The sequence below is a fragment of the Oryzias melastigma genome, linkage group LG9 (assembly GCF_002922805.2).
Source record: "Oryzias melastigma strain HK-1 linkage group LG9, ASM292280v2, whole genome shotgun sequence".
Taxonomy (NCBI): Eukaryota; Metazoa; Chordata; class Actinopteri; order Beloniformes; family Adrianichthyidae; genus Oryzias; species Oryzias melastigma.
Genome location: NC_050520.1, coordinates 7,344,352 through 7,357,178, shown reverse-complemented (window position 1 = coordinate 7,357,178; position 12,827 = coordinate 7,344,352). Strand labels below are relative to the sequence as shown.

General features: G+C 38.0%; 1 protein-coding gene across 1 annotated transcript in view; it reads left to right on the top strand.

Annotated features, from left to right (window-relative positions):
* nsd3 (nuclear receptor binding SET domain protein 3) overlaps nucleotides 1-12,566 on the top strand; it is a gene marked incomplete in the record, with an annotated part of 27,302 nt that extends 14,736 nt beyond the window's left edge. Inside the window, 10 exon segments of the mRNA XM_024275257.2 lie at nucleotides 1,878-2,034; nucleotides 3,684-3,886; nucleotides 3,962-4,074; nucleotides 4,148-4,294; nucleotides 4,380-4,502; nucleotides 5,407-5,523; nucleotides 6,999-7,140; nucleotides 7,215-7,321; nucleotides 7,398-7,602; nucleotides 8,812-12,566. Of these exon segments, the coding sequence (XP_024131025.1) occupies nucleotides 1,878-2,034; nucleotides 3,684-3,886; nucleotides 3,962-4,074; nucleotides 4,148-4,294; nucleotides 4,380-4,502; nucleotides 5,407-5,523; nucleotides 6,999-7,140; nucleotides 7,215-7,321; nucleotides 7,398-7,602; nucleotides 8,812-9,071 (1,574 nt within the window).
* Nucleotides 12,567-12,827: the final 261 nt, after the last annotated feature.

Genomic DNA, 12,827 nt, shown 5'->3' with positions numbered 1-12,827 from the left:
AAAAAAAAAAAAAAATTGTGTGATCATTCTTAAAAAACCACTGGGAACGCTTTTAAAAAAGATCAAAAGATGATCAGACTGAGTGTAGCATTTTTCTCATAATGGAGGACATGTATAAAAGCATTTGAGATTAAATTTATGTTTCTGAGTATTTTTTTATTCAAATCGTGATGAATCAGGAGCAGACAAAAACCCACAGTTTGAAAAAGCTCCAGTTTATGGTGCAGCAACTGCCAAAGTCTCCCAATTCTGAAGCATCCACTTAGAGACAAATAGATCCATTAACGTCTTCATTTCCCTCCTCTAAGCCACCATTTGGATCAAAACTTGTACGACTGGATTCCCCGATATTGCTCTTTTTTTGCTACGCTAATGCTAGCTTGGGTTTGTGAGGTGTTAATAGTTAGAGGGAGAGATTGTCAACAAAGTGCTGATGGGAAATTTGTGCAGGCTAACTACTGCGCCAACAGTCCCGCCCACAACCCAGAGGTGAATTTCTAATAAGCTCCTACTGCTCTGCAGAAAATATGTAATTTTAAGTTTTGTTAAAAACTGCATAATCATTATTAAAAGAGCACTGGAACAATTTTACAATAGAAAAAGTGTAGTTTGAGTGAGAGTTTAATACTTTTATTTTAATTAACTGTTGGGTAAGCAAGTATTTAATACTTAAACAATATTTTTAAATGTTCATTTGAAGATTCATCCTGTGTTCTGATTTGCTTCTTCAGTTTTCAACTAAGAAATCAGAGCTGTTTAAAGATCGTGATAGAAATCGGCAAAACAAATCATCTAAAGTTTGTAGTTTCAGGAAGTGAGGAGCTAATTATATCAGGCACACAAACTGAGTACTTTAAGTTTAGTTTCAGAGTAAAATGTGTCAAATTTGTCACAAACATTAAAATAACTTTATTTCTTGCATGAGGCCTGTTCTCATATCGGCTGTACGGAAGGAGTCGAAGTGTGAAGAATCTTTGCAAAAGAGTCCCACTTTTCTGTGCCGGGAAAATCTGATTTACCACCAGGCATCTGGTGTCTCTGCGTGACGCCTCAATGCTGGATGTTTTGGGGTTAGCTCAGGTTGTTGTTAATGGATCTTTTCACTGCTGGAGGTGCACTGCTTCTCTGCTTCAGCACTCTGGGCCCCCCTCCCCTACACCTTTTATTTGTAAGGCTTTGTGTCGACTCCTGCTGAATTTTGTTCTGTTTTTGCTTTTATTCAGTTTGGCTCATTTTCTGAAGCTTTGACCTGTCTTGAATGGAATGTGTACATTTACTTATTGATGCAGACGGAAAGCAGTGCAATGACTCCGTTATGTTAGATCTGAATGAAAAAGCTTTAAAATCTGTGATTCCATGCAAGCTGGTTTGTGCAGGATGTGATGTGCAACGGGACAGTTTTTTTTTTTTTTTTTTGCTGCTCTGGCATGTTTGGCTTATTGCAAAAATAACGTGTTGGTGTTTAAACTGACCAATTTCTAACCTGCTGGCTGACTTTAATCCTGCATGAGTTTCCCCATGGCTTGGTCTTGGTACAGAACTCTGAATCTGATTGTCAGACATCTGCTGCTGCAGAAGTTATAACCAACCAGAGTTCTACCTACAGGTGTAGTGATCCAAGAGCGATTGCTCAAATCAATCTTTTTTTTTTTTTGCATCAGTTAAATAAATCTCTGAAATGTTTTATCTCAGGTAAAACATGAAGCAAATTCTCAGTCTCGTCTGCAAATGAGATTCAGAGTTTGTCCAGGTGTTAAAATGCATCACCTAATCATGCACTCCTCCTCTCTTTGCATACCCATGCATGCCCCACACATGCACACATACACACACACACACTTACATGCACGCACATGTCTACATTCATCCAAATGTAGGAGGCAAGTTGCTGTGCTGCGACTCATGCCCAGCTTCCTTCCACCCGGAGTGTCTGGAGATGGAGATGCCAGAAGGTGCATGGTCCTGCAGCGATTGCAGGGCGGGGAAGAAGCCGCACTACAAACAGATTGTCTGGGTGAAGCTGGGAAACTACAGGTAAGCACAGAATATCCTGCAAGGCTTTTGGTCACAATAAAGAGAAACATTAGTGTTTGTGAGACTTTCTGTGAGTCACCCGCATGTAAAACACTCTAGTTATAAATAGACTGAAAGAAATAACATGGTTACATGTACAGCTGAAGGACTCTTATCTGTAGAAAAGAGATGATATCATTTGTATTTGTGATTTTTTTTTTTTTTTTTTTTTTTCTCAGTGACAGCTGAAGCAGCTTGGATGCAAATGTTTGTTTTCCCAATGTGTTAGCTGACAAACATCAGAGCATCTTTATGGATCAGTACAACAAATATGCCTTGCACTTCTCTCAAAAGCAGAGTGTTTTTTTTTTGTTTTTTTTGATGCAAGAAGTCTGGAAAATCAGATTCAGATTTACTTCTGTGTCCCTGCAGGAAATAGCCTGAATGCCAACTGCTTCTTCACATCAACAAAGACATACAAACAAGGGATTTTAACTCCTAGATGATCCTGTAGTTTACACAATCTATTTAAACAGTTGAAGAAAATGATAACTAAAGAATTAAATCAAAAAGCAACAATTTAACACAAACTCCTTCCTAAGCATCTGACAACCTTTATGACAAATCTGTCTACAGTGGTAATTTCAGCAAAAATCACTGTTTTCAATCTAAAGGGATTTGAAATGACACATTTTGTCTTTGTAAATATTTAAACTCATTTCACAAATTGATTAAGAAATTAAAAAAAATCACTGGGTGTCATTTAGTTCAGATGAGCTTCTGTGTTATTGATGAATCACAGCTGTCGATTTATTTTGCTTTAAATCAATTTAGTTTGTTTTTTAAAGCAAAAATAACAACTTTTCAATCTCATAATAGAAAAATTAAAGTTTCACCTTTAAGTTTAAATCACCAGTTCTCTGAAAATGTATTTTTACAACCTCCGAAAAATTAGTTGTAGAATAAAACAAAAATAATTTATATTGAAATAAATTGTGATTTATGTATTAACTTGTAATGAAAGAAAGTTTTTTTTTAGCTGTTTCACCCTACACAAGTTCTCTTCTTTTTAAAAACAATTCAATCTTCACTCAAAAATAATTGACTTAACGGGTTTGAAACAGGAATGTTAGTTTTGCTTTCGAGGTTGCTACCTTGAATCTTCACAAATGGTGAAAAGGTTTAAGAAGATGACAAAACAAACCCAGAAAATAGATGATTTCTGCTGCTATTTCAACATTTATGCTTGTAATATAAACCTCATTTTTGATTTGGTTGCTCACAATCTCAAAAGCTTCACTTTAATCAATCAGAGGTTGACCCTTTAACAAAGGAACTCCAGTGTTTCTGTTCTTTGATTTACTGTAATTTTTAAATTAACACGATCAACGTAATTCCATTAGATTCTGAAGGAGAAAAGCGACTCGTTGAGTCGCTTTTCTCCTTCAGAATCTAATGGAATTACGTTGATCGTGTTAACGGTCGAAAAGTTACAGTATGTTTAAGGATTTTATGTTTTAGGCGACCGGCGACTCCTCAGGTGTTAAATGGTTAAATATATGTAGATTTTTGCTTTTAAACTGTCCAAAACCTTTTAAAACTGCATGCTTTTTTATAATTTGATTCTGTCACTTGCACCTCTTTTTACGCGACCTCTCGTTCCCCGCCAGGTGGTGGCCTGCAGAGATCTGCAACCCTCGCTTGGTGCCATCAAACATTCAGAGTCTTCGGCACGACATCGGCGACTTCCCCGTCTTCTTCTTTGGCTCCCACGATTACTACTGGATCAACCAGGGCCGGGTCTTCCCTTACGTGGAGAACGACAAGAACTTCGTCACGGGTCAGATCAACATCAACAAAACCTTCAAGAAAGGTAACACAGAGGTTCTATTTCTTCTAGTTAAGGACTCGTATGAAGTGGTTTCCTGAGATGCTGTTGATGTTTCAGCTCTTGAAGAAGCAGCACGGCGGTTTCAGGAGCTCAAGGCGCAAAGGGAGAGCAGGGAGGCTCTAGAACAGGAGCGCAACTCTCGCAAACCTCCACCGTATAAACTTATCAAGGTAATAATGGAGTAATATTGATTCAAAAAGCTATGTTTATTAAACTCGTTTGTTTCTATCTTATTCACAACAGTCCAACAAACCGGTGGGGAAAGTGCAGATGCACGTGGCGGACTTGTCTGAAATCCCACGGTGTAACTGCAAACCAGGGGACGAGCGTCCGTGCAGCATCGACTCCCAGTGTCTGAACCGCATGCTGCAGTACGAGTGTCATCCACAGGTCTGCTTTAGTCCAACGTTTGTAGGGAGAATTGTTGAACGAGACCTCCTCCTGAACGGCCTTTTCTGCATGTTTGTGGTGTCAGGTGTGTCCTGCAGGAGAGAACTGTGAGAACCAAAACTTCACCAAGCGCTTGTATGCAGAAACAGAGGTGATGAAGACGGAGGGCCGGGGCTGGGGCCTCAGGACAAACCAGACGCTCAGGAAGGTGCATACTTAATTTTGACCTTTTCCCTCAGAGACCTAATATTGCAGTTTTTATTGACCTTTAAAACATGAAACTTTCTGTGTAATATTAGGGTTACCTGGAGTTCTACAAATGAAAAAACTAAACTCACTAAATCGATAAATTTACTCCAAACAAAGAGAAGGATACTTCGATTTGATGTATATAAAAAAACAGAAAAATGAATCACAAATTCATCACATAAGTCATCACAATAAATAAAACGCTGTCAAATGGACAAAATACAAGTTCGTTACTCATTATAAAGTGGAGGTTAAAAACATTTTAGGCAAATTTTGCCACATTTATAGAGATTCTGCTTTTTCTTATATAAATATTTCCATAGTTTCGCTTTCCTGAATCTTATTGAAAACTGACCTGTACTGTTAAAAAAATGTAGTAAGATGAAAAGCTGAAGAGTTATAAGTAGAGGGAAAATGTAGCTGTAAATTAACAGTAAAATATGCTGTGAAACACTCAGCAATATTTCCATAATGTAATTATTTATTATTATTTTCCTTATTTAGTACCACCAAAGGTTAAAACTTCTGAGCAAAAGCTTATAGATGTTTCATAAAACCATTTTAAAAAATGTTTTGTGTTAAATTAATAGTAAAAAAAAAACATCACATCATCCACATCTATGGTCAGAAGCATAAAAATTGAAAGTTTTTTATTGTTAATTCATCATAGCAGAGCAATAACTCAAAAATAATTAAGTGTTTTCTCTTGTTTTTGACTGAAACTTTGAGTTTTTAATGATTAAATACTGTCAGAAATGCCGACATTCTAACCATATGATTAGAAAGTCTCTTTCAGGTTTCTTGACATCTTGTTGTGGATGATGTGTAAAACATGGTAAATATGGAACTGTTTATTTTTCCAGGGTGATTTTGTGGCAGAGTATGTTGGAGAGGTGATAGACTCAGAGGAATGCCAGCAGCGAATCAAGCGAGCACATGAAAACCATGTGACCAACTTCTACATGCTCACCCTCACCAAGGTAACGTCACAAACATGGCCGCCTGCGAGGCATTTATTTACAAAAGTAACATAATTTTGAAGTAATATATCCCTTTCAGGGTATAAAAATTCACAGATCAACATTAAATGCATTGAATAAGTCTTTAAAAATATTAAATTACCTCTGATTAGGCTTAAAAACATTTTTTTTGTGTGTTTAGTAGGTTTAAAACTAGGTTTCTCTTGTTTCCATGAGTTGTATTAACATATATCCCAAATATTTATTGATAAAATAGACGCTCTAATGTAAATAAACGGCTCAGGAGGAAGTTTGACAAATGTTCAATCTCTGTTTGGGTTGTCTCGACTGGAGCAGGAAGTGTTTGCCAGCATGACCCTGAAATATGAATTCAATTTAGTTTTAAGTGGCCTAAAGAGGGTCCTAAATTTATGGCGTCAAATAAAAAAAACAGATTGTAGAATAAAAAATGTAGTTTTAAACTTGAAAGAACACATTGTAAACATTAAAGAAAATTCGAACAGTTTCAATGCAGACTTTATTTTCTATTTATAAATGTAATTTCTACAAAAGTCTGTTGTTGGCGCGGTATGTGTCATCAGTCCTGTGATGTGGCGTCATTGACTGTATTAAAAAACTGGACTGAGTGACCCCTCCCCGTGTTCCAAGTAGGAAGCCCCCATTGGTTCCAAGAAGCCAAAATCCCCATAAATTTCTTTTGAGAAATAAACCGCTATTACTCGTTCATTCTATTAGTAAGAATAACCATTTTTGCTCAAATACCTTTTTTTTAAACATATTCTTGATAGTCCTGTTTTTTCCATGATATTTATTCTGTAGTGCAAGTTATTCAAGTTACAAACTGATCAATCGAAAGCCTCATTAAAAGTATGTGGTTTCACATTGACCATTTAAGATGGTAGGTACGGGTATAAACTTCCAACGAGCTTACTCCTGATTGGCCATAGTGGTTGCCATGTAAACATTGACTCAGACTGATTTGAACCAATTATTTTCATACTGACACTATCTGGCTCCAACATTGGGTGAGTATCGTGAAAAAACGGCAACCGATTTGACTTCATTTTATTGGAGCCGGAACTAAGCCAGTTTCTATGGGTGACATCACACTCACTCAGTCCAGTTCTCATATACAGTCAGTGGGAGAGCCAGAAATTATAAATATAAAGGAGCAGCTGTTGCAAATAAAAATGTTTTTTCCCATTTGGAAACAGTTTCAAGTTTTAGATATTTCTTCAAGTGTATATTTTTTCCCCAAATATTTCTTTCTAGTTTACAAAATATACTTGGAGTTTAAAACTATTTTTGCCTTTTTAAAATTTACAATCACCTGTTTCATTCGCTTTAAGCTTATCCTGATTTGACCCCATCTAAAAGTTTAATTTTAATTTGTTTAAAATCAGATAAAAAAATATAGAAGTACTGTTCAGAGTAGCATTTTTAAATAGTCCTTGTGCCCCCCCCCGTCCCTCTAGGATCGGGTGATAGACGCTGGTCCAAAAGGAAACTCATCCCGCTTCATAAACCACAGCTGCAACCCAAACTGTGAAACCCAGAAGTGGACGGTAAACGGCGACGTCCGCATCGGGATCTTTGCCCTCTGTGACATTGAGGCTGGTGAGTTCACAGCTCCACTCTGTGCGGTCAGATCCGGCTTGGATTTAACTCTCTGTTTTGTCTCTGTTCTACAGGCACAGAGTTGACGTTCAACTACAACTTACACTGTGTGGGAAACAGGAGAGCGTCCTGTCACTGTGGGTCAGATAACTGCTCCGGCTTCCTCGGCGTCCAGCCGACGGTGAGGCGATGAGAAATCAACAGCAGCGTCAGGTTTGGCTCCTCAATTTGACACGTCTCCTTGATGTTTCCTCCAGAGCGCTCTGGTGATGGAAAAGGAAGAGAAGGCCAGGAACGCCAAGCTGAAGCCGAAGAAGCGGAAGCTGCGGCTGGAAGGCAAACACACGCACGAGTACTTCTGTTTCTGCTGTGGAGACGGAGGAGAGCTGGTGATGTGCGACAGGAAGGACTGTCCGAAAGCATATCACCTCCTGTGTCTCAACCTCACCAAGCCTCCATACGGTAAAGACTACATCTTATCTCTCTTTTTCTATACATGCATTACATTTGTTCATTTTTTTACATGGAAACAAAGAAAATAATTAGTATTTTTGAAATGGTTACTCTACTGCAAAAAACAAAAAAATATATATATACTTTTGTTGCAAAAACTAATATTTTGCAACAACTTTTGAACCTCAGACGTCCTGCTGTGAGATCAGCGTAATAAAATAAAATAAACTGAAACTTAACTGAATATTCTGTAATTTATTTTTTATTTGAAATGCAACGAAAAGCAACGATCTGACGTCTGTAACACGGAGCAGCACACCCGCTATGGGAGGCGGGGCTAAACGGAGCTATCTGCTATTAAAAATCCAGGATGTTAGTATGCGGATCATCATGAATTTCCTAGAACAATGAGCATCGGCGCTGCCAAAAATTGCGGAAACTCCGCGGTTCACCCCAAAAGTCCCACCCACCGCCATTGTGGGAGACAGACACACCTCCACCTGTGAGCAGATTCCTGATTCCAGATGAAATCCAGCTGGATCAAACTTCTCCAAAAAAACTTTATTTTATTATTTTCCACAAACACAATAAGGACAATTTATGAGAAGAGGAAAAAAAGAACAGAATTCCATGAAAAATGTCAAATGAACAGAAGTGCTGTTTGGAGAGAAATTCTTTTTTTTTTTTTTTTGCTGCCTGGTAGCTGTAGTCACATAAGAAAGATCACACCGCTGAGCTGTGAGGTCTGTGATGTTCCTGTATCAACAGAAACTGTTTAGATATGTGGCCCAAAGAAATCTGGGAATTTTGCCTGGATTTTTTATTTTTTTTGGATTATCGTTCAAAAACATGTTGACAAAATTTGTTCTTATTGTTTTTGTGAAATGACATTTAAAACTTTCATGCTATGTTGTAAAAATGGTTGGTTAAGCATTTTTGGGGTTTCCACAGCAAAATGAATCCCATTTTTCCAGATGAAATTTCCTGTTTTTGCAGGATTTTTGTCTTAGTGTGTGAAAAAATGACAAATTAAAGGAAGTGAAAGAAGTGAAAGACGCTTTGACTGGCAGAAGGTCATTACGACAAAAGAAAGAGGCAGTGTTCCTTTTTGCAATAAATGCTTTGTATATGTGAAGTATAAATGTAAATTAATAATAAAGAAATGCTGGTGTGATCCTCTGTGACCTGTGGAGTGACTCCTCCTCCTCCTGTCTGCAGGACGCTGGGAATGCCCGTGGCACGACTGCAGCGTTTGCGGCTCCCCGGCCTCGTCTCACTGTGACTTCTGTCCCCGCTCTTTCTGCACGGATCACGAGGCGGGGGCGCTCACCCCCTCCTCCCTGGACGACCGCCCCTGCTGCTCCAGCCACAACCCGCTCAGTCCCCTCGGCTCCGGCTCCAGCCAGCGGCATGGCGCCGCTCTGAGCCCGGTCCGGGTCAAAGAGGAGCCCGAGGGGGAGCGGGCGGCCGCAGAGTGATGTCTCAACTCCCCACAATACCTCATTCCCAACAAAGTATGCCCTGATCTTCAGCTGCGCACTCCACAAGGGAATTCCAGTGCTTTCTGACTAATGCCATGGCCGGCGTGCACAGCCTCCGTGCTGTTGGCGGTGGGAGTGGCGCGAGGGGCAGAGACCACACTGAAGCGTGCGCTGTTTTCTCTCCTCCTTTGCCATAAAACACAACACTCTGCAGCTCAGCTGTGCCCATGGAGGGGCGGAACATCACCTCATCGTGTTTTCTTACTATTGTTATTTTTTCGCAGCTGTGGAATTCATAAGTGTTGTCTCGCCGTGACCCGCAGCTCCTACTCTTCAGAGGAGGACGGCTTTAACATCGAGACGAGCCGGCGTTTCTTCATCCGTCATCCAGCGCGAGAGCAGCTGGGTGAATACAGCTGATTTTGTGCAATTTTTTTCTTTTTCAGGACCACACTACATTCCAACCATGGTTTTATTATACTTATGGATATAGATGAATATAATTATATACAGTATCTATGTTTGTTAATGTTTACAGACAGATTCTCTCACTTCATCTCGGTGAGTGGTGTATTATGTTTGTTTAGGTGTTGAACATTAAGCAAACCTTGTGAAAATAGTCTTATTAAGGTGAAATATAATGGTATATAGTGTCATGGTATGACATTACAGAAGTACTTGTGATTTCATATTACCAGTCTCACTTGCCATTGTGTACATAATTGGCTCACAATATTGTAAAGTACTTAAAGGTCACGGGGGCAAAGCCTTGTGTCTCTTGTTGCTCCCGAAAGAAGGAAAAGCTTTTTAAACCAACAGGTCTCTGTCATTTTTTTTGTTTGTTCTCACGCGTCCTCCAGGTAGTTCTTTGTAAAAGTCGACTGAGGGGCCCAGCTTTTTTGATCCCCGGTGCTGTCTGTCTTAAAACTGTTGTCTTACAAGCCTTAAGTTCAGTTTTTCCTCTCATCCTGCCCAGATGCAGTGCATTTATTTTTATTTTTTGCCAAACTTGTCTGAAAAGCACTTTCACACAACTCGCTGCTACACCTCGTAGCAGAAATCATGAAATAAGTGTTTCAAAAAAAAGAAAAAAGATACCTCTTCTTATGTAGTAACATAGGAAATCTTGCTGTTGTTTTTGTTCAGAAATGTTTGGAATGCTGGGCCTTTTTCTGTTTTGTTTTTATTCTTTTGTATTTTCCCAACTTCATAGGAAAAAAAAAAAATCCCTGCAGGGACATTTTCTGTTCTCACCTGGAGGATGAAATCCTCACTGCTGGGCTTCATCTGAACATTAAATGGTGTAACAGTAGTCCAGTATAAAGTTCAAGCACCAACTTCTGTACAGTGTTTTTAATCACTCATCTTTTCAATCAACATTTATTTTTTGTATTTATTGCACCACGTTTGAAACATTTTTTTTCAAATACCAGTGAAATGATTTCTTGTCTCACTAAGGTGTTAATGAAAAAAGGCAAAATTGGAGAGAAAAATATTTTTTTTGTACTTGACTTATCCAATCATGTGCACACATTTTTAAGTGTAATGATTCCACATCTGGAAACAGCAGCTGCTCGTGCGCCCGTCATGTGACTCGCTGTTTGAAGCACTCCAGCGTTGGAGTGTAAAGTTTCTGTTTCAGAGCAGATTTGACATGAGTCCTAATTAACCCCATGAGATGTCACTCTAATCCTTTTTTTTGGCTGTGTAAGCAGATGTTTTTGTTTTCTACTTGTTTCATATAAAGTTGTGTCAAAAGTTGATCCGCAGGGTGAAACGATGCCAGTGTTGCCAAATCCTTTCTGTTCGTTGAAGGTGCAGTTGAATAGCATTTTCCTGTCTTTTGAGATAAATATCTGTACTTTGGAATCTGAAGGTGCAATTGGTTCTTTTTTTTCTTTTTTTTTTTATACCTGATGTATTATAATAGGTACACAAATCCTGACTTATCCCAGATAGGAATAAAATCTTAAATCATTTAAGAGGAAATATAAGATTCACTTGATAGTTGACATGTTTCCTGCCTTAATTTGTAAAATTTTCATTCTAAAATATTAGTTATAAGGTTAATAGAAAAAAGTATCTTTTCTTTTTCAATAACTTTTTTTGTTTAAATTGTCAAAATTCCACTGGAAAATGTACCTGTTCTGCTTAAATTTTCCAAATATTTGTTCTGTATTCTACCTTTAAGCGGTAATTTTTTTTTGTTCCTGTTTAATTAGAAATTATTTTTAAAGCCTTTTTTTGTCAGGCTTTGAATAAACATACAAAAACAATTATACATTTATCATATTGTTAAACCCCAAGTAGGAAGGAAAAAGGCAGTAAAAATGTTAATTTCCTGATTTTTCTTTCATCTTTGTCACTTTTTTTGTGGATGCTTAAAGACTTTTTTTGTGTGTGCAGATCATCATCGCTTCCACCTTTTTTACTATTTCAACCTTTATTTTCCAAGCCTGTACAACTAAACTTGAATTTGTGAGTTTATTTTTGATATATTTAGTTGTTTCATTTTATGCACCCTTGACTCTTTGTGCTTCAGAGAAAAAAAAAAGAAGTTTGCTGCTGATTTGTTGAGTTATTCCTGTTCTAAAGCCTTTTTTAAGTGAATGTTTTTTAGCTTAAGTGCATGCTTCCATCATGAAAAGATGTATTTTTGTTCATTTCCCCCCTCTTTTCCCTCATTGCACAGAGATTCTGCAAAACCAAACAGTCCTTATTTGTCTGGGCACCTGCAGAGAGCACAATCGCCATCATTTCTTTGTGCCAGTTTGCCGAGCTCACACAGCAGCAGTATTATGAATTTAGATGTCCATGCTTTCACCTTAATGATGTGATGGTAGTTTTTTTTTTTGTTTCTCTTTTGTTTTGTTTTTTTAAGACAGCATGTTTATTCTCATTTAGGTGTCTCTTGAATTTGCCTGATGAGGATTTTTCACTTCAATTTAGGATAGGCCACCCAGTTTGTATCGTCAAAGGGCATATTTCAGTTCACTGTGACGTCTTTTGTTTTCTTGTGCAGTGTCAATGACTGTCGATACGTTTTTACTTGACATGCTGTCAGATATTGTTGAATACAAAAATAAATTCACATGCATAAGCGCTCATCTCTTCACTTGTAGTAAATTGCTTTCAGTAACCAACTGGACTCATAAATATCTCTCCATGTTGCTTCGATTAAAAGGTGGATGAACACAAAATTCCATGTTACTTACTGTTCAACCTGTGTTACTGTATACTACATATTGTTGAGGAACTTGTAAATAGTTTGCATTGAACTTGCATAGACTCATGTTACCGTTGCGTGCTCTTTTTGCCTGTACAATTCTGCTTCTAAATGTGTTTGACTGTTGAGACGACACTCCTTTTGTACATGACTGTCTTTTTATTTGAGAATATTGATTCTGTCCTTTTTCATTCTAAAGTTGAGTTTGAAGAGTTCAGACATGCCTGAAGTTTGACTTTAATAAAGCTGTACTCTGTCTCAGTGAAGTGCTTCTCCCTGATGATTCAGTTAGGACAAAATTAAAACAGTAATTCTATGCTGTAGTTCACAAGTATGCATATTTTATTTTATTTATACTTTGTGTTCAAAAAGAAAAAAAATGAAACCAAAATATTCCTTTGAATTGGAGTCCATGCTTTTTATGGCCTCTAGATAGCGCCATGTTTTACAGTAGGTTAACGCTACGTGGCTCCTCTCATCCAATCATAAAGGTGGATTAAATAAATCCCGTAGTGACTTCCGGTTTC